General features: G+C 37.6%; 1 protein-coding gene across 2 annotated transcripts in view; it reads right to left on the bottom strand.

Annotated features, from left to right (window-relative positions):
- LOC105228033 (ecdysone-induced protein 78C) overlaps positions 1-21294 on the bottom strand; it is a 166654-nt gene extending 145360 nt beyond the window's left edge. Inside the window, exon 1 of one of the 2 annotated variants that reach the window (XM_049458910.1) lies at positions 19786-21294. In XM_049458910.1, coding sequence (XP_049314867.1) covers positions 19786-21028 — 1243 coding nt within the window. In that variant the 5' untranslated portion in view covers positions 21029-21294. The remainder of the gene's footprint in view (positions 1-19785) is intronic. The other variant, XM_049458911.1, reaches the window with a different exon arrangement.
- Between the last annotated feature and the right edge of the window lie 433 nt (positions 21295-21727).

Consider the following 21727-nt stretch of genomic DNA (forward strand, 5'->3'; position numbering starts at 1 on the left):
ACAGCGTAGACTAGAAAAAATCCTGATATAGTATCGAAATGCTTCAAAGCAGCAAAAAATCCTGAAATGATATCGAAATGGTTCAAGGAAGCCTTGAAACGACGTCAAAGTTATTGTAAAAATTACACAAAATCTGTTTGGAATCGCTTTTTCTGGTTCACCAGCTTTTTCCAACAACTTAGGCGAAGTTTAACTAAAAAGTTTTAACGATATTCCTAAAATTTTTAATTCTTTAGTTGAATCTGAGGATGCCAATATTATTCTATACAAAAAACTGATAACTCGGTTATCGTTCTTAAAGCAAGAGGATTGTCGCAGTGAGTATATCAAAATATTCTTCCTAGATCCAATTACTAGTTGAGTTCAGATCATAATATAATATTAAGAGCAATTCCATTAAATACCTGAAAACTTCTAATTGTTGATTTATTAAAAATTTACTTCTATTCCATACTCGATATTCATGTCGTTATAAACAAAACGGTAATTTCTTCTTTCCAATCAACTAATTCAACGCTGCACATTCCAATCATTATCATTATTCCCGTTTCCAATCGACCAGTGAGATTCGTGTGTATAAATAAAATCTAATTAATCAATTGGCAAAGTGCTGGCCACTTCATGAAAGTGTACCACTACATTGATATGTATCAATGGACATACGGAAGTACACACGGAAGTACCTGTAGCAAATGTTACTTATACGCACTGTCAGCTGCAGGGGAAAGCTGCGAAACACTTATTCGCCCATGTATTGCGGCATATCCGTTAGCTATGTGCTAATACATGAACGTGATTTATTTTCCGCCATTAATTTTCACTTTCCATTTTTCTTCCGCAATATTCTCATCTTCCGTCTTATGCGTTCGCTTTACATCCGCAGCGCGTGCGCTCTCGCTAGTAATTGATATTGATGTGTAATAATTCACGGAGACGTTGCGCTCTTCCAATTGCTTTTCTTGCTGCTAAGTTATCGTTGTTTTTATTGTTGTACGTGTATACTGCAATAGATGTTAATTGTCATCATGACAGGTGACTAATGACAGCTCAAAGATAGCAAGCGTGGCAATTGTTTTACGCACACTTATGAATTTATGGGGTAATTTTGCTCTTTTATAGAGGCAATTTCGAAATTAATCTTTTTTGGGTTCAGTATATTTTTTAAACTTTGACCAAGAGCATCAAACCCTTGAAAACGACCATCGTCCCGTTTACAAGATGCTGGCCCCTTCCTGGCCTCAGGAACTTAACCCTTGGGGACAGAGAGATAGAGATGTCTAATATCATCTGCCATGGTCAAAGCTACTAAATTACTTATGGTGTCGGCTGGAAGAAAAGGATTGTTCAGACACACTTCGGTATGACTTCAACTATTGGAGCTGCACCGACTCGCCTCCATCTGCCTGTCGGGTGCTCTGCCCAAATGTCCGACGGCGGCACTTGAAGTCATGCTGGATCTTACAACGCTTCACCTAGTAATCGGTCAGGTTGTCAAACATAGACTATTTCAAATGACAGCAGAAGAGTTTGACAGAGGCGCATGCAGGACTTAAGTGTTGAAATAGCATTGGCTCTTCTTCCAAAGGACAGCATTAACCAAAGTGAAAATATCCACTAAGAAGTTCAAGGTTACCCTCAGCAGTACGGTAGAATGGAGCGATACCGGTCTCGAGCTACTGCTTAGAGGGAGTACAATCAAGTGGTACACCGACGGCGCAAAAACGGCTGAGGGAAGTGGCGGAGGAGTCGCAGCAACATGCCTCAAACTCTTCATATCTTTAGGTAGTTTTTCTAGCATATTCCAAGAAGAGGTCTTTGCTATAAATCGGTGCATAAAGATAAACCTCCATCGCAACTATCGCAATGAACTTATAGTTTTACTCAGCGAAAGTCACGTCGCACTAAAAGTGATCTCTGCATACGAGATCTAATCGCTATTGGTATTAGTATAGAATGGCTCAACAGTCTAGTAACTAGGTGCACCTTATCTGGGTGTCCGGTCACAAAGGTACAGCCGGGAATGAAGTGGCTGATGAGCTCGCTAGCTTCGCAGCGTCCACCAAAGTGGTAAGATCCGAACCGATCATTGTGGTTGGTCCCCATAGTATAAAGCAGCTGCTTCGCAAGCATGAATGATGATGAGTGGATAGGGAAGGGTGTTGGCAACAACTCCGTGACATGCGCCATGCTAGGTTGCTTATGAGTTGTTGCAACCTTAAGAGGTTTAAATATGTAATCAGATGTTATCCCAAAGGACAAGCTCAGGCTACTTGTTGCCTTCTATACTGGTTATTGCAAGCTCAAGAAATATTTACACATTGTGTGCCTAGCTTCTTGTGCGAATTGTCACTCCAGAGCACCTCCTAATTGACTGCACAGTAGTCTGTAGGCGCAGGATAAAGATCCTTGAATCCATGTTTCCAACACGTTCCCTTGGTATCTCTAGATCCTCAGCTCCAAATTAAACACGTGTCATTTGAAAGTTTGGGTTAACCACAAAACAAATTAATGGAGTGGTAATGGTGCCGTCTCGTAGAAATGATACGATCTTTCCAGCCAACAAATGTTCACCTCTTATTGAAGTTAATTTTACAACCAACATAGGTTTCACACTTTGAACTTTTAGATGATTTTCGGAAAAAATAATCTGTAATGTCGCCCTTTTTTTCGAGTAAATATGTCGTAAACTTTCAATTAAAAATGAAATCTGAAGCTTCTAAATAAGCCGAACCCTTTGAAGTTAAACCCGACTTCTCAGAACTCAAAAATTGATAAATAACAAGCAAAATTGTTTACTCAGCTCACAAAGTATCCAGCATTAGTTTCTCATGAGTTTCCTCTCCTCATCATCTCATGATTTTTAGACTTGGCAAAATATGGAAACAACAGTTAAAGCAAAACTCACTCGCGGTGTATATTTACTGATTTTTCCTGCAGCGATATTCCTTCACTGTTAATTCCATAAACCAGCCACAGCCACGTGTACTGCGTCCGCCTTCACTGCTACTTAATTCGTGCCACAAAGTAGCATATCAGCTTTGCCCATCAAACTTTTCCTTGGGGTACTTTTCAGCATTATTGCTGTTGCAGCTGTAGTAAATCCCACTTAAGTGGCAAATTTACTATTTAAGGTAAACCACGGACTACGGAAAAAGCAAAAATCGCAACATCGAAGGCAGACTCTTGCGCAAATGGAAATACATTCAATACCCAGTAGGAAATTCGCAAATCACTGATTTCGAATTTATGCGACTTTGATGTGTTCAATGTAGTTAATAATTCTTCTATTTTTTCCTTTAAAAACTCGCTGGCAAATTAAGAGCGGTAAAATCTAAATTAATATTGAAAGTAGTTTGGAATAACATAAATGAAACTTCTTCGACAGGAATTACAAAAACTGTGAAAATAAACGAAAGTTGTCTCTGTAGATGCAGTCTCTGAAGTAAGCGATTGTGTATAACCTTGGATTCTTCTCTTGAAATCAGCTTTTTGAAAGTGTTATCAACGAAAGCAAGCTACCGATCAAATATAAATCAAATTGGTTTTGGTTATGCCCTCCGATTGCCTTGGGCAGTGGTCTTGCTTCTATGAGAATTTCAAACCAAATGATTTTACATGCCGTTTACATGGTAAACCCCAAAAGAAAATTAGATTAAAGTTGTTCAGATTATGATAATTTTTGCAAACTTTTATAAATATCCTCGGTTTTCATCAGTAATCTGGTTTATATCAGTTGTTAGTTCGTTTCGCCATTATCCAGTTCTAGTGCTTAGAAAATCTTTTATATATAATAGAAAATAAAAATATAATAATTAAAAATAATTTCTTAAAAATCTTCTATGTGGTCTACCGATTTGTGAAAATTTTCTTGAACCACCATATACGACTCAATAATTGGATATATGTCCTACAGGGCATCACTAGCTCTCATGTTATATGTATAAGTATATGAAGAGCTACTTTCGTTCGCATAACATAGGCCCTGACCAATACGCATATATGTTTGTTGATGCCCATTCAACTGTAATTCTGTGCAATTTTTCCTGTTCGTAATTGAGCCTGGGAAAATTTTTATAGCAAAACAAATGTACGTATTATATGTAAGTTGGACTGCTTCGTTAACAAGAAATCGATAGAATGACCGTTGAGCGGGGTTTTGTATTTGCTGCACAGCTATTTATTTTTGTTGCACGGCAGTATAATGCGTCTCTATTATGATAGGAATGTAATGTGAGATCTCTAATGAAACACAGGCAGTTTTGTATGATTATACATTGTACTTATATAAGAACAAGCGTCCAATAAAGGCATTCTTTAAAATGGTATAAATCTGATTAAGTAAACTACACATGCACATAAAGGAAGATCAATCAAATAGCTCAATCGAATGATTATTTCAACTTCATAGTAGTTAACTTTGGCTTGAAAAATTGAGAACTCAATTCCTCATTTCCTATTTTTATAGACACATAGCAATATCATAAAACATAGTTTCATTCTACATTTCGAACTGGAAACAGAAGATTTCTAGACCGGAACATACTTTTGTACAACCCCCAGAGGTGATATAGTAATCGATGCCCAGAGCATACTAAAATTATGGAGGGAACACTTATCCAGCCTGCTGAAAGGCAGTGAAAGAAATCACCAGGACATGGTGAACCTCATTTCTCACTCGATGACGATGGAGCGGACGTTCCATTGCCCGACCATGAACAAGTTCGAATAGCAATAACCTGCCTGAAGAACAACAAAGCGGCGGGGACCGTGAATTAAGCCTCCTTAACATCGCATATAAGGTTCTATCGAGCTTACAGGCCTGGAAAATCAACAACTGAATGGATATTCACCATGCGCCAAATCTTCGAAAAGACCCGTGAAAAGATGATGGACACGCACCACCTTTCCGTCGATTTTAAAGCTGCTTCTGACAGCACAAAAATAAGCTGCCTTAATGCAGATTTGTCTGAAATTAGCATCCCCGCAAAACCTATACGGCGGTGTAAACTGAACTGTACCAAAAGCTCCATCAGGATCGAGAAGAACCTATCCGCGTATGCCGATGATATTGATATCATTGGCCTCAACGCCCGCGCCGTTGGTTCTGTTTTCTCCGGAATGGATAAAGAAAAAAAGCAAATAGGTGTGGCAGCGAAAGAGGGCAAGACGAAATATCTCCTGTCATCAAACAAACAGTCGTCACACTCACGACTAGGGTCCCAAGTGACTGTTGACAGTCATAACTTCGAAGTCGTAGATAATTTGGTCTATCTTGGAACCAATATTAACACCAACAACAACGTCTACCTCGAAATTCTACGCAAAATAACTCTTGTTAACAGGTGCTACTTCGGACTGAGTAGACAATTGAGAGTACTCTCTCGACGAACAAAGACGATACTTAAAGGTCACTCATCATTCCCTTCCTGCTATATGGTGCTGAGGCATGGACGATGACGTAGTTCAGCGAATTAAGAGACAACGATTACGATGGCTAGGTCGTGTTGTCCGAATGGTCGAAAGAACTTCAGCTCTGAAAGGGTTCGTCCCAGAGGGAAGCAGAAGAAGAGGAAAACTTCCACTCCGTTTTAAAGATCAGATGGAATAGGACCTGAGTACACTTGGAATCTCCAATCTAGCCCTAAATAATTGACTATTGAAAGCTTTTTTATTGAACAAGATATCTTCACGACATATCTTGCTCGGATCGCTTCACTCTACCATATACAAACTAATGAATCAGAATCAATTGCTTGCATGAAAAACCTTTTTATTAGCGAAGAGCTTTTGTTAAAAAGATTTGTTGCCCAAAGAGGATGAAATCGGTCTAAATATCCTTCTAGCCCTCATATACCGTCCTTTGAGAACACATTAAAATCACTGGCTAAACTGCAAACTCATCAAACTTATCATGTGATATAATACTTTACTGTATTTCTTTTATTTTTCTACTATTGTAATAAAAATCCCAACTTCCTGTATTTTAATTCGTACGAGTTGTTGTCAACAGACACGTCTCTGTATTTCCCCGCTCGTATTATTTTCAATTCGTCATACAGTCCATCACACATTGGTACCTTGCAATCGCATACGCGGAACACGTAACTTTTACTCCCACGCATGCCGTGTTCAAGTATTGCATATGCCCAACATTATGCATGTGGCATGCCCCAAGTGAGTTGCACACAATCGTCCATTGAACTCGGAAAGTGGAAAATCGCAAATCACAAAATTTCGCAACCAAACACACATAGGCACACGCACATATATATATATTTACAAACTTACAGAGAGAAGGAAAAAATGCAATAGAAGTAAAAGGCAGCACTGGTAACTGTAGACTGGTTTGTGAAAGGGAAAAAAGTTGCTTACAAAACACCAGAGAAAAAACAGTCACCCACACAACACATACAACAAATTGCAAACAAAATAGAAAAACGGTAAACTAAAATCACTTTTTGGCTGTGGAAATGGACATCGTGCTGATCGAGAAACTCAAAACTCACAGCTCCCCCGAGGGAACGGTTTAAAAAAATATAAAAATAAAATAATAAAAAAAAAAAATATGAAAAAAGTTAACGGTCTGCTGCCCTTTCAAAGATTGCTAACGTTGCACAGTGGTTAAGGTTGGCATACGTTGGTGAAACAATTTTTTTAGAATAAAAATTAGTTTCATTTATTGATTTGATGTGGCAACACTCTAAAACGTTGTAATATTTTCTGCATTTAGTCTATGCGTTATGTTTGTTCACATTTTAATATTTATTTAATTTCAATGATTTAATGAAAAAGCAAATTTATATAGGTGGCAACATTGCACAATTCTACACTTTTTTCTTTTTCTGAAAACTGTTAATTTGTACATTTTTAGTACGCACAGTGTAAAAAATAATAATTTTCTAAACAATTTTATTTGATTAGAAATTTTAAGTAGGTGGCAAGGCTTCTGAAAGATATATGTATATCTTCCTTACTGCAACTAACTTTAAGTTATAAGTAAATTCCTTGATTTCAAGACTGAATAGTGAATCTTATATTGCTGTTGTTTTTGTAGCGGAAAAATTCTGTTCCGTTGCCCGATAGTCGAGGAATAGACCTGGATTTTTTATCCGACCTAGGGCTGTTAACTTGGCAAAATTCTACCGCTACAACAGTGGTCCCTATATTTGGAGGCAGTGGACCACAAGTGTCTCCTTTTTTTAAATCCATATCTCGTCATCAGTAAGTATACGTTCAATGATGTAGGGTTCAAGCATCTCTTTTGAATCCTTTATCCGACGTCGGTTTTGCATAAGATTCAGGTCCTCTGATATATTTCAAGGACTGGCTCCTTAACTTTTTCGATATTATCGACATTTACATGGTTAGATGTACGACTCGCATAAGCCAAATTTTTGATGACATCAGGACCGTCACTGAATGCTTACGTTCATGATAAGAGGGATTCCTTAGTCGTAATTCTTCTCGAAACAAAAAATGTCAAGCAAACTCGTTCAATTATTTTTGTATAGTAAAAATAGACATACAAACTTTTCGGATCTTGGTTGAAGGGTTTAAAGTGGGTTCCAAACGAGAACTTTTTCAAGAAAATTTTGTTCAGCGATGAAGCTCATTTTGGTTTTGGTTTGGATGTTAATCCACAAGCCATGATTGAAACGCCATTACTTTCTCACAAAGTCACTGTTTGGTCTGCCCTATAGGCAGAGGGGTGTTTTTATCCACATTTATTCCAAAATGAAGCCGGCCATAAAGTTACAGCCGTTGATAAACGTTATTGAGCCTTCATTAATGACGTTTTCGTGACAGAATTGATGGATGTTGATGTGGACAACCTTTGGTTCCAAAAAGACGGTGATACATGCTATACAGCCAAACAAAGCAATCAATTTATTGAACAAAACTTTTGTTGAGCGCATTATCTCCTGTCGTAAACCTGTAAGGAAGTCTCAAGATCGTACGTTTTAACTTCGTTACACTAATTTTTGCGGCGTTATGTGAAATCGCTTGTCTACGGAGACAAACCCGAGACTCATTAAAGAGAACATTTGGCGCGTTATTGCTGACATACGCCCCACTCATAGAGAAAAATGGTCGAGTTTGGCCACTCGGCCGGAATTTATTGGAGCTGCCGTGGCTGACCACTTGCGCGAAATCATTTTCAAAACATATTGGCAAACCTCTCTTTATAATAAAGCTAAATTCTTGGCAGTGTATTTCTCCTTGAAAATCTTGTCTAAAAAAATACCCTTTACCTAAAAAATATTCGAAAATATTTTATTCTAAAATCTTAACAGAACTACTAATATATTAGACGCATTTTCCATTTCGCGTTAATTTTTAGCGCAAACAATCCACTGTACTTTGGCAAAATCAATGCTGCACTCGTGTTCGGCCCACGGCGACTTCCGTCTAATGCCACTAACAACAATCAAAATGGCAGTGGTGGGCACGAGTAACTGCCGAAAAATTTGAATTTCAAATGAAAGACACACTTTGGCTGCGCCCCAAACAGCAACAACAACAGCTGTGAATACATATGCACGCCAACAACAGCAACATGCAACAGCGCAGCGTAGCAAATGCCATAAGGATAGCGAAAAGCGAAACTTATATGCAGCAAAATAACTGCAACTCGTGTGGCAAGAGGCAAATGAACTGTGGTGAATGTCGAGTGTGTTGCAAGCAAATGAAGGAACAGTGGAAAAGCCACACCTACAACCCGTCGCAAGTATGTATGTATGCATTTGTGTTAACGTCGGCTGACAGGCAGTAAAGCGAGCAATAACAGCATACCAAAGTGCTGCCACACAATGCTAAGTATGTGGCAAGTAGCTACATTCATGTTGCAAGCAATTGTTGCAGTTGCATTTCCTTTTCATTGTTACTTATCTCGACGAATGCATCGGTTACGACGTCCACCAATTCAACCGAACTCAGTTCATGCCACAAACCGTACATGCATACAAACGTGTGTACATGTGGTACGTGTTGCAGCCACACAGCACCGCTTGAATGCAATGCCTTTTTGCACACACACTGTGCACACACACAAATACACCATCACCGCCGTTGGCGTGGCTTTGTGGCGGCGGTTAGGCGCAGCCCTTTTTTGTGGCAGCCACGTTGCTTTGCCTAATCTGCATAATGGAAACATTAGAAACCGTTGTCGTACTCGTTGCTGTCGAAGTACAGAAAACAACAACAATAGCAACAACATCAATGGTTGTTGGCAAATATGCAGCGACTTTGGTTGGCAACGCATCAGCCGTTAGCTGCGCCTTCGCCGCGGCACACACTAGGAAGTGAAGTGAGCACTCGAATAACCGTCAAGTATCAACAGGCCATATGACTGTGTTGCATGTATAATTATTGCCTTTCATTTGTAATTGGAAATGTGCAAAGACAGCTAGCTGCTAGCTGCAGAGGTTAGAAAATTGCGTAAGTGTGGATATGTACCCTTTGAGAAAAAGCTCCAAAAGTTATAAGAAAAACACCCAGCCAAATTTCGTGTCCAATAAAAAGTTTTGAATATAATTTCTGGTTTTTCATCGGCCAGTTTGAATGGCAGCTGTATGATATATCGGATTTTTCAATAGGGATGATACAAAAGAGATCGATAGACCATATTTTTTTTCACCCTTTTGACATTTCTCTTCAGTAAAGTTTGCCATTTCATCATGGAAAGATATACGATCCAACAACGTGTCGAAATTATTAAAGTATACTACCAAAATTCGGAGTCAGTGACCTCAATTTTAAAAACGCTACGCCCAATTTATGTTCGTCGTAATCGTCCTGTCCAATCAACAATTGAGCGTTTAGTGGAAAATTTGAATCCACAGGCATCAATTGAGGAAGACCTAAATCAGCCTGACACACATCGTTCTCAATCGTTGTGCATATCTGTGACGTCGTTGAGGCGAATTTTGAGAAAAGATCTTGTCCTACATCCTTAAAAGATCAAATTGAAGCCGTTTGTCTACCAGAATCGTCGTATGTTCCTGAATTGAGTTGAGCAACAACTTGAAAATGATTCGGGTTTTCATCGAAAAATCATCTTCAGCGATGAGGCTGATTTCTGGCTGAATGGCTTCGTCAATAAGCAAAATATGCGTTATTGGATAGGGAGAAATCCACTCCATGAGTCACCATTGCATCCCGAAATAAATACGGTTTGGTGCAGTTTATATGCCGGCGGCTTCATTGGGCCGTACTTCTTCCGTGATGATCAAGACCGGCACTTTACCATGAATGAGAATCGCTACTGCTCAATGAAAAGAGAATATTTTTGGCCCGAATTGGGTGATATGTGGTTCAGCAAGACGGGGACACAAGCCATACAGCGAATGTCAAAATCGATTTATTGAAAACCATGTTTGGTGAACGTGTTATCTCACGAAATGGCTCAGTCGATTGGCCACCTCGGACGTGTCATTTGACGCCATTAGAATTTTTCCTATGGGGCGGCTACGTCATATGTCTATGGGCTATGCCAACAAGCCAGCGGCGATTGATGAACTTCTTACGAATATCGCACGTGAAATTGCAGCAGTATCTGCCGGTTTATGCTTGAAAACCGTCGAATATTGGGTTCAGCGTCTGGACTTCTGCATGCGTGACCATGGTGGCCATGTAAAAGAAATCGAGTTCCATACATAATGGCATCGAATGTATGTACTTTGACACACCGTTACTAGTTCGATATCAGTGATTCCGATAATGGAGCAGCTTTTTAGGGAGCAGAGAACGTGGGCGAAATTTCAATTATATATTTCAAAACCTGAGGTACTTTTTCGCATACATACACACACACACAGAGCAATAAAGGGAGAAACAAAGCAAATTATCTAATCAAATCATTCAAACCCCAAAAATTCACCAATGGGAAATCTGCAATAACCTCCATCAATCATTTGGAGAATATAAGAATACTTGATATTCACTTATTCTGAATACCCTGCAAAACAAAATACGCTCTTTTTAGCAAGAAAAGTCTAACCTAATGTTCATTATAACGTTCTTCTGCTGCCATAGTTTGCATCTAGTTAAATACCCTCAGATTTGGAGTGTCCGAAGGTATAATGTAGCCTGAATTCTCGTAGGCGCTAGGTTCAATATATTCAACCGAATATTCAGAACTTTTCTTTACTTTCTATACAGACTTATTCCTAAGAAACACTTATTGTATATCCCCGACCTATTTGGCTATTTTCGACAGTCATCTTATAAGTTGTAATGATATAACAAGTGCCTTTCTTCGGGTTTAAAATCATAAATGAACACTCTTTCACGATTGAATCTTTTTGTTGTTGTTGTAGCGTCAGAATTCTAACGAGTTCACAGTCCTTGACCGGAAAAAAATCGGGGTCCGTTCCGGTTGCGTAGACCCGACTGTCGTGGAAATGGTTCGAATCGTTTTCAATTCTGTCGGTTTTATGACGGCTTCTTCTTCTTAAACCATATTATCTTAACTTTCAGTTAGATCAAAAAATATTGGATTTGAAATTTAAAACCGTCTTGATTCTGTTTCGAAAATTTTGAAATTTTTAGTTTAACGTGACATAAGATTGCTAACTATCAGTTGCAATAAACTGTCAAACTGCTATAAACGACTGCGTGATCCGTTTACACCATATGATCTAGATTTTCGCCTTTACATATGCGAGTAAAACATTTACACAAAGTCTATTATTTATTACAAATATAACTTCTCTATACAGTAGCAGCAAATGTGTTAAATTTTAGGCGCCAAGAGAAATTATTACGACCAACTTTGCGAATCGAGCAAAGGAAAACGGAAGTGCACGCTGTTACCACAAAAACACTAACAAATTGTTGACGTGCAGCGTATTCAGAGTAATTAACAGTTTCCACATATACAAATTACAATTAACTGTTGCAGTCGAGCAGTTGTTAAACGCTTTTCAACATGCAACACAATAAATGAGACCACTGAGCGTTGGCGGGTGCCAAGTGAGTGCACGAGGAGCATACCCAGTAGGAAAGTTTGTTAAAAAAATTATAATAAAATGTTTTTTGGTTGTTAATCAAATATCTCAGTAAAGTAGACACTTAAATTTAATAAATGATCAAAAAATATAATGAAGAAGAAATAGCATTATTAGATTTTAAAATTGTTAAAGAAAATTTACCAGGTTGTTCAATAAGTTTTGTTGTTTGATAAGAAAAGCACAATTTTATGATTCAAATTACACTATATTTTCAGTACAATCTCCCTGAACATTAATACTCTTGCTCCAACGATCCTTTAATCTGTTCGTCAAATTCTTGAAGTGAGAATCCGGAAGGTTTGCAAATTACGCTTCAACAGCAATTATGACCTCTTTTTTTGATGAAAAATGCTTACCACGCATACATGTTTTGAGCTCTGGAAACAAATGAAGGTCGCTAGGGGCCAAATCTAGTGAATACGATGGATGCTCCAACAATTCGTACTTTAATTCATGGATTTTAGCCATCGTCAAAATGATTTTGTGACACGGTGCTTTGTACTGATGAAAAAGTATTTTTTTCTTCTGCAAACCGGGTCTTTTTCACAACATTTTTTCCTTCAACTGGTCCAAAAGGTTGCAATAATATTCAGAATAAATTGTTTTACCAGTTTGTAAGTAATCCAAAAACCAAATTCCTTTCGCATCTCAAAACGCGTATGCCATAGCCTTCTTGGCCGATTTCCGGACACGAGCTCGTTTCGAAGCCGAACAACCAAGTTCACACCGCTATTTAGCATCTTGTTTTGATTCAGAATTATGGTGACAGACCCAAATGTTACTGAGAAAGTCGCATTCGAATATCTTTTGTTCCATTGTTAGCGAATCCACATTTCCATTATGCACACTCTCAAACCCAAAATTTCACCAAAAATATGGCTCACACTGCCTAATGAAATCTGTAGAGCCTATAAAAATCTCGTCAATCGACGATCTAAATATCCTGTATAAGCTTGGATTGACAGATTGGATGTCCTTCACGTTCGTGGATTTTGGGCTTGTAGCAACGCCCACGCTTAAATTCAGCAACGCCCTCTCTTATTGAACAATCTGGTACTCATTTCTCCCATCTTTAAGGTTAGGTGTAATGAATGTCAATTTCCAGTCTGAAATAAAGTTACCAGTTGACAGAGACTTATTGAAGAGAAGCTTGAGAGGATAAAAAGGCAAGGATAATTCTTTATAAGTACAGACGACAGCCTATCACGATCAATTTTGAAAGAAGGCTTGATATAGCAAATATTCTTGGCAATTGGATGCAAAATTTTTTAGTTATTAGCAGAAAAAGTAGACGTAGTTCCAAGTTCATCATGAACATAATTTGTTGAAGAATTCAGCCAACAAGTAAAGCGAAAAGCGAAAGGAATGGCCGAACACGTCTTCCTAGATTTTACAAAGTTTCAAAAATACTTGGGGCTCGACGTAATGTTAGATTCCGTGCTGTCAATAAACCTTTTATAGAGTAGGTAGGTAGGTAGGTAAGTAGTTAGGAGTGCAACCCTGTTATCTTTCGGGCTCAATTAGCACTGGCTGTGCCATTTTGATGCACTATTCGTAGACCTTTTATATTTGCTATCCCATTTCACCTTCTCTTTCAAAAAATTTTGAGGTTTCGATGAAGCTACTTATGACCGATATGCATTCCATTCACAAAGAAAGTGGAAAATTTTTTATTCGTTCCCTGCTATTTCGCAACCTCGGCAGATGTTGTTGTAGGGCATACCCATTTTGGACGCATGTTCTCCGAATGGCCAGTGCCTTGTTATAATGATTCATTTGATGAATGTAGGGTCCTGAGCTACGTTGTCAAGCCACTCTTTTTCTACCTCTACTCGATGTCATTCTTGCAAGAGGTTCCAGTCTTATAGTGCGCGTCTAGTAGTGGCACGTTGTCGATCCTTAAGAGATTTTAAGTTATCTTTTTGATAGCAAAACGACAATTTTTAAGCACTTTAACTTCTCCTAGCAAAGGTGGGCAAGGACAACTTCCATAATGCAAGTTTTCGATAGCTTCGCGACCTTCAACGAATGTTTTGTGACACTCAAATACTTGTGTCCGTGATAAAGGAGACTCACCAAAACACTTAACCGTTTGAAAGTGTTTATTCGTTGCTTAGTTTACATTTTTTATCGATTCAGTTTGCGCACGCAGTTTATGTGGACCAGTCTGAGTCAAATCTGACTAGATTGATCTTGTGAGACTAAATTATTGATTTAATGACCCTTATTGAAAGTTTTCAAACCGATGATACATCATGTATGTCTTATGTTTCCAGACAAATAATGAAACAAAGTATCAATCTTCTATATTCTTTTTATAAAGACCTTCTGATATTTCCAACTGGGCATCTCACACATAAGTCACGGAAAATAATAAAAGTAACATAATATTTAAGCAGGCATAAAATATGACGACAACACAACAGCAAAAGAGGAAGAAAAGTAACCATATATGGCTGTGTATAATGAAAATAAATTAATTTGTGACTCAAGAAGTAAGCATGCAACATGCAACATGCTGCCTGCTGATTATGTTTGTCGTTCAACATGGGTTCATTAGTGAACCGCTGTTTAACGCTCGCAGCAGCAACTAAACGTCAAACGCTAAATCGAAAACCACCATTACAAATAAAACAACAACAACCAAGCAACAACGAGTGTTGCAGCAAGCATGCGAATAATTGTTGCAATTGTGCAACAACTGCTGCTGCCACAGCGTGCTACATGACGGCCAACAAGTTGCACGCTGCGCCAATCGCACCAAGCCAACTACATACTCGCAGGCGTGTACATATTTGTATGTGTTTGTGCAATTCATAAGTTTTCCGCAAAAGGAAGCGGAAGCGTTTACGCGGCTGTCGCACTGTCAGTGCAATTGATTGGCAAAAAATGCGCAAATTAAACGCCCATTTGCTTTCTGTCGATTTCGTTAAGCGTTTTGCCACGGTTTGAAGATTCGTTATTGTCGATTGCACTTTGCCAGCCATTTCGTGGTAATTTTCTTCGGATTTCCATATTTCATTTTCTACACTTTTCCAATGTCTGTCGGGGCTTCCGCAAATTGAAATGCTAATAAATTGCCCGGCGTCATTGCCCTGACTAAATTTCGTGGCGTACGGGCGTTGGATGGAGCAGCAAGTGGGCAGATATTGTAAATATTGCATGTAATAAGCAAACATAAATGTACAGTGGTGTCTACTGTTGTAGGGATGGCGCTTTTTTAATTGCTACAGTAGTAAGTTAATGTGGAAAGAGTAAATATTTGTAAATATTTTACAATATATAATTATGGTGGCTAATAAACATTTGGGACATAAGAATGCAAGCTTACACTAAATTTCATGAAAGGAATTTTTTTTTTACAAAATACAAATAATAAACACAAAAACTTGGTTATTTGAATTTTTGACATACATTTTGAGGTTATGTGAAAAATATTACCATTTTTAACATAAGATAGATCTTTATATCCTAAATTGTCATATAATTTTTTTCTATAGGACTCATAGAAATCAAGATAAACCCTTTTTAACTCTTAAAAATTCAACCACGCCCCTTATCTTCCTTTTTCCAACCTCTAATCGCTTATAAATTACTTTTCCATTAATGTTTACCATTTTATCATTCGTTTCCGATGGGTTTCATGCAACTAAATTTTTTGCTTTCAAAATTACAATAAAAATAAAATACCACTGCCGACTACTTGAAAAAAAAAAATCGGTTTGTATGTCTAACTAAATCAGAAAATGTAACTGATTAGGGTTGCTTAAGAATGAAAAACATCTTTTGTGAAAAGTGCTATCGTGATTTTGATTGGTCCGTTTCTATGGCAGCTATATGCTATAGTGGTCCGATCTGAACACCATATTCGAAAATTTTAGAATTATCTTGGGCAATAATACAAACCAAATTTCGTGAGGATATCTTGTCAAAGAAAATAGGTTTCCCAAAGAGAAGGTTAATCGGTTTTCGCGTGCACTGTATTCTCTTGGGACTTTTTCCAAAGTCAAATAAGAAGTAATCGTAGAGACTAGGACCTATTTCTAAGCAAACACATGCCACAAAAATTATATGGGAAAGTTTAAAAACGTAAAAATTGGTCAGTGGTGTGATATCTAAGTTTTATTGGCTGAAAAAAATTACCACTTGATGTCTCCTACGATTTACAGACAATCAAACTGACCTAGACCCAATTTTAGGTATGTTTGAACTTCAACAAAGAAGCTTCATTAAACTTTGTGAGCGGAATAAATCTGGACCCGAAACATTCAGAATGTTAGAAAAGACTTTCGGTGATAATTGTTACTGGCGAGAAAGTGTTTTTAAATGGTACAAAGAGTGTCGAGAATGCGTTGACATCAACTGATGACATCTCAACATGTCAATAAAATAAAACAACTGTTGCTTGAGAATCGACGATTAACAGTCAGAGATCTTACTGGCTTTGTTGGAGTATCGGAAGGATCAGTGAAAACCATTTTTAAAGATAATTTGTGACTAGGCAAAGTAAAAGCACGGTTACTTTTAAAATCATTAAATTTTTCAGAAAAACTGCTCACGTTAACGTCTGTGAAACAATACCCTCCGACTATCAGGATGTCATGAGACGTATTATTACAGGCGAAGAGTCTTGGATCTATGCTTACGACCCAGAAACTGAAACGGCCGAATATCGTGGCAAACGTGATCCGAAGTCAAAAACGCCACGTCAAAAAACCAAGATTATGTTCACAGTATTCATTTATTATTGAGGAATAGAGCACTCCGAATTCCTTCCGACTAGATAAATTGTCAACAAGGAAAACTATTTGAGTGTTATGCGTCGTTTGCGTGTATATATAGTAAAAATAGTTCGGAATTATGGCCCGTCAAATCTTGGTTTTTGCACCACGATAATGTAACTCGCATACTGCATTGATTCTTGGGGAGTTTGTCGCCAAATTTCAATCAATTTTGTGCCGCAATCACCGTATCCGTAATTTAGTTCCGTGTGACTTCAGGCTATTCTGCAAACTCAAACCGGAGTCAATCGAAGGCATTAAACACTACGCGCATTGCCTATTCCGGAAATTTACTTTAGCAGCTGTTTCGAGGATTGGAAAGGAACGTTGGTACAAGTATATTGGGACCAAGATAAATTACTTTGAGGGAGACGGCATAGATTTTGAGGAATAAATTAAGTATTTTAGAAGTATGAGTCTTACTATTTTTTACTCATAGAAGTATCTGCTCGTATTCTCTTTCTTTATTATGCTGATACATCATTCGGTTATATGTATATATTTTCCTACTAATAGACTGTAAATCGACATTATTGATTTTAAAACACTCTAAATTCTTCTATTAAAGCTCACTATAATGATTATTCTTGATAAAACAGATTCTACACTTACACACTTCTAAATATTGTCTACACTTTTTAGGAATTTTATTATTCCCTTGACGTGCACCTGCCCTGACAAATATTATATTTATACAATAAATAGATACGAAAAATTTCCATGCGCTAAATTGGTAACCTATTGGTTTTACATACCTAATTGCTTCAGTAAAACCTTAACACTGGTTGCACGCATTGTTTTCTTATATGTATATCTAATATATACTTTGAAGATAATGGCAATCAGCTCGTAAATTTATGGTAGAGAAAGGGCTTGGGAATAATAAAACTACGCAGCTTTATTAGAGATAATAAACTTTACAAATATCTCAATATATTCTCTAGTGATATCTACTAAAAAAATAATTTGGTTAAGAAAAAACCCTAAGACGCATATGCAAAAGTTTTATAAATACTTATTCCAAATTATTCACTGCTTTCCATTGAGCAAGAAATATTTTCAAGTTTTTTGAGGCGATCTTCTTTTTGATCCGCTACTGTATGTAGTACGTATTTGTATGAACGTCGTGCTTTTATGAGAATTAAAGTGTGATTTCCTGGTTATGCAATTGGTAAGTCAAATAAAGCCGGATTCAAAGCCAATAAACACAAACATATGTACATAGTGTTCATGTATGTATATGTGTAAAATATTATTTAAAACAAATTAAAGATTGACATAAGAGAAGAAAGCGCCTAGTAATCAGTTGCTTGTAAATAGGGTGTAAAACAAAACGATTAAATTGATTGGAAATTGGCTGCAGCACTCGAGCAGAACGATACGGCACATGGAAAAATCAACGTTGAGAACAAATTACGATGCGTTGTAATTTTGCATAATTGTTGTCTGTAAACCATAACCTGTAAATACTAAGTGTAGTCCTTGAACTAGTTACTAATTCACTACTTTAGAAGTGCTAAGTACTCTTCAAGAAGTGAGTTTTTGAAATGAACCGATTTAAATAATGTTGTTTTGTTGTTCGTTGCAAAACTTGACTGTTTTACAACAAGAAGAATAAAACAGAAAAGTTGCCACCTTTTTAAAATTTTTTTAAAAAAATTTTGGCATAAAGAATCTCAAAAAATAGATATCAAACGGAAGAGGTTTATAAAACGTACATTTGAAAATATTTTTGCATGGGGTTGCCACATGTTTGAAATTCATAGGTCGGAGAGCTATAAAATAAAAAACCGCTTTAAAATATCTATCAAACGGAAGAGAATTATAAACTTATTGTTGAAAATATGTTTGTATAAGGTTGCCACATGTTTGACACACACATTTTATAAGTCAACCAAATGTAAAATTAGGAATCGCTAAAAAATAGGTATCAAACGGAGGAGAATTACAAAACTTACAGTTAAAAATATTCTAGTAAAGGGTTGCCACATGTTTGAAATTTATAAGTCAGAAAGCTATAAATTAAGAAATCGCTACAAAAAGGTACCAAAAGGAGGAGGAATAAAAACTTACAGTTGAAAATATTTTTGAAGAGAGTTGCCACCTATTTTTAAATTATATTTTTCAATAAAATTAATAATTCATAAAAAGAATTTCAACATATGCATAAATCCAAAAACCGTTCAAAAAGTTATCAATTAGATCATTTTGCAAAGAGTTGCCAACTGTTTAAAGTAATATAAAAGTCATAAGATTAATAAAAACTGGGAACTGAAAAAATTTACTCGAAAGAAAGTTCTGGTATTTATGTATGTTCAGGGGGCATGGCTAAATTTCTTACTTCTTTTTCGGACGGGTTGCCACCCGTTTTAAATTTTTAATTAAAGAAGTAAAGGGGATATGAAAAAGCTATAGTACGACAAACAAATTACAGAAGATTTGCAAAAGTTATATTTAAAATATTTAAATCAGAGTTGCCAATTGCTTAAAAAGAAAATGTAGGAAATAAAGATTTTTTCCCATTGGATGTCAAATTGTAGTGATTTGAAGAAGCTTAAGAGTCAAAATTTGATTGAAGAAAGGTGATCTCACTAAATTTTCTCAACTGTTGAAACTTAAATATTTCTGATCAGGGTTGCCAACCTTTAAATATTGGCAATTAGTATTAAACATTCAGTATTTCTCAATTAGAGGTATTTGAGAAATCTTAGAAATATACAATATAAGAACCGATATACTACAGCTAAAAAGAGCTAATATCCGAGAGAATATAGAATCCGACATTCTTTAAGACTAAGGACATATCTAAATACACACCGGCTTTATACTCTTAATGAAGTTTTGGGTACATTTTTAGTGAGTTGTTAGTTCTTATAAGAAATTATAACAACGGAGCTGTCAAGCTATAATATTATTTTCTCTATCACTAATGAGACACCCTGTATCAGCAAAATACACATTTATAACAACAGCAAAACATTTGAAGGACATACCATGCGAGTGTTTTACATTAGCCAATGTAGAGTTGGTGATTGCGACGCACGCGTTCGCTGGGTTGATGGTTGCTGACGCTGACGCTGCTGTTGCTGTTGCTGCTGTATGATGGCGCTCCCCAAGACAATGCTCAGCAACCAACGATGATACGGTGGCTCCGTTACTACGTCCAATGTGGTGTCCACTGCCGTTGGTGTTGCCGCTGTGGCTACAACTGCTGCCGGCCGACGAATTTGAAGAGCAGCCGGATGAGGACGATGAATGCGATTGACAGAATGAATGGAGACCGCTGTTGGAGTACAATGTACCTCCACCATTGCCGAGCGCAATGATATGTGCGGCTGTAGCGGCTGCTACACTGCCGTTACTCGCTGCTATTGGCGATGTGGACGAAGCTGTGGACGAAGACGACACAGACGAAGCGGGTGTGGACGCGGCTGATGACGATGAATTGCCAGTATTACAAGCGATACCAGCGCCGTTGATGGATTGCGCAGCGGCTGTAGTGTTATTGTTCGTCGAGCCCAAATAAGCGACGCAATTAGACGGTATACCTAAAGATGGAGTGCCGCCATTTAGTGTGACCGTTGATTGTTGCTGATGATAAAAGGACGTGCAATCATCTGTCAGCAATTTCAGCGATTCGCTAACTTCCGCATTTGTATTGCAATGGGAATTTATCGTATCGGCGATGTGTAATTGTGTTGCTGCTGCTGCCGCTGAAGCTGTCACAGCGGTGGACTCCTCACTTAGGGTCTCTACACCGTTTAGCGCATGTATTTGTGTTGGTGGTGGTGTGGGTGGTGAACTGGTGGCATAAGCATCGGATTCAAGCGAACCAGCGTCACTGAAAGCGCCCTGTGTCGACGAATCGTCGGGCGTGTCGAAGAAGTGCAAATTGAAATCGGAATTGGCATCAAAACTCACTTCGGGCAAGGGATCGTCTTCATCGTCGCAATCGTCGCCATTCGCATTTATGCTATTATAAAGTTGTTGCTGCTGTTGGTGTTGCAGCTGTTGTTGCTGTGGACGTTGTTCGATTTGGTGTAGGTTATGGTTGTGGTTGTGGTTGTGGTGATGTTGGTGGGTGGTGTGTTGCGGTTCGCGATTGTCGGCGCCACCGGCTATGCCGCCGGGCGTATATAGATTATGTGTTTGGCTACTGTTATTCGTGCTGTTGTGGCTTTCAACGAGACTCGAATGGATATGCGACTGTTCCAAATCTATTTTGAATACATCCATGTTTCGCTGTTGTCATCCTCCATTGTCAACATTGTGTGGATAAGCGAAAGCAGCGATGTAATCAAATTCTCTTTAGAGCGGACAGGGTTTTCTTGTTTTTCGTTATAGTCACTAGGCTTGCACTTAGGAAACTATTGTCTGTTTATGCTAGCGCATGTGCTGAGATTTCATTTCGCACGAGTTCTTTCACGAGGGCGAGTCGCAGCGCGCACAAACAAATGGTATTATTCACGGAATCATCGACGGAACACTGAAGTTTTTCACAGTCATTATTTTTTTTTAATTAATTATTTTTTAGTTTTTGTTTTAAATTATAATCATTATTAACTTTATTTATGTTCAGTAATAATATCAAGTCATATATTCTGTTTATTGCACTGATCTGAGGCTGTGGATACAACAAGGATTGGACGAGTACTTAGGAATTCGCGAAGTGGTGTATACATATACTTACGGATCATGAACGCTGTACTCAAGCGAGTGCTGAAGAGATTGTATTGTGCTTGAATGATATTTTGAATATGAAAAACACATTTTTATTCCAATGAATAACTGGTTGGATCCTCAAAATAATAACTGGTTAGATCTAAACTGTTACGATGGTGGATAATATGCTGATTAAGTAGTGTTTGAAAAGGTCGATAAGGATGATTTCTTTTAACATATTTTTATGTACTCAGCATTGTTGAAAACTTGAGA

This window comes from Bactrocera dorsalis, chromosome 5 (genome assembly GCF_023373825.1).
Source record: "Bactrocera dorsalis isolate Fly_Bdor chromosome 5, ASM2337382v1, whole genome shotgun sequence".
In the NCBI taxonomy this organism is placed as follows: domain Eukaryota; kingdom Metazoa; phylum Arthropoda; class Insecta; order Diptera; family Tephritidae; genus Bactrocera; species Bactrocera dorsalis.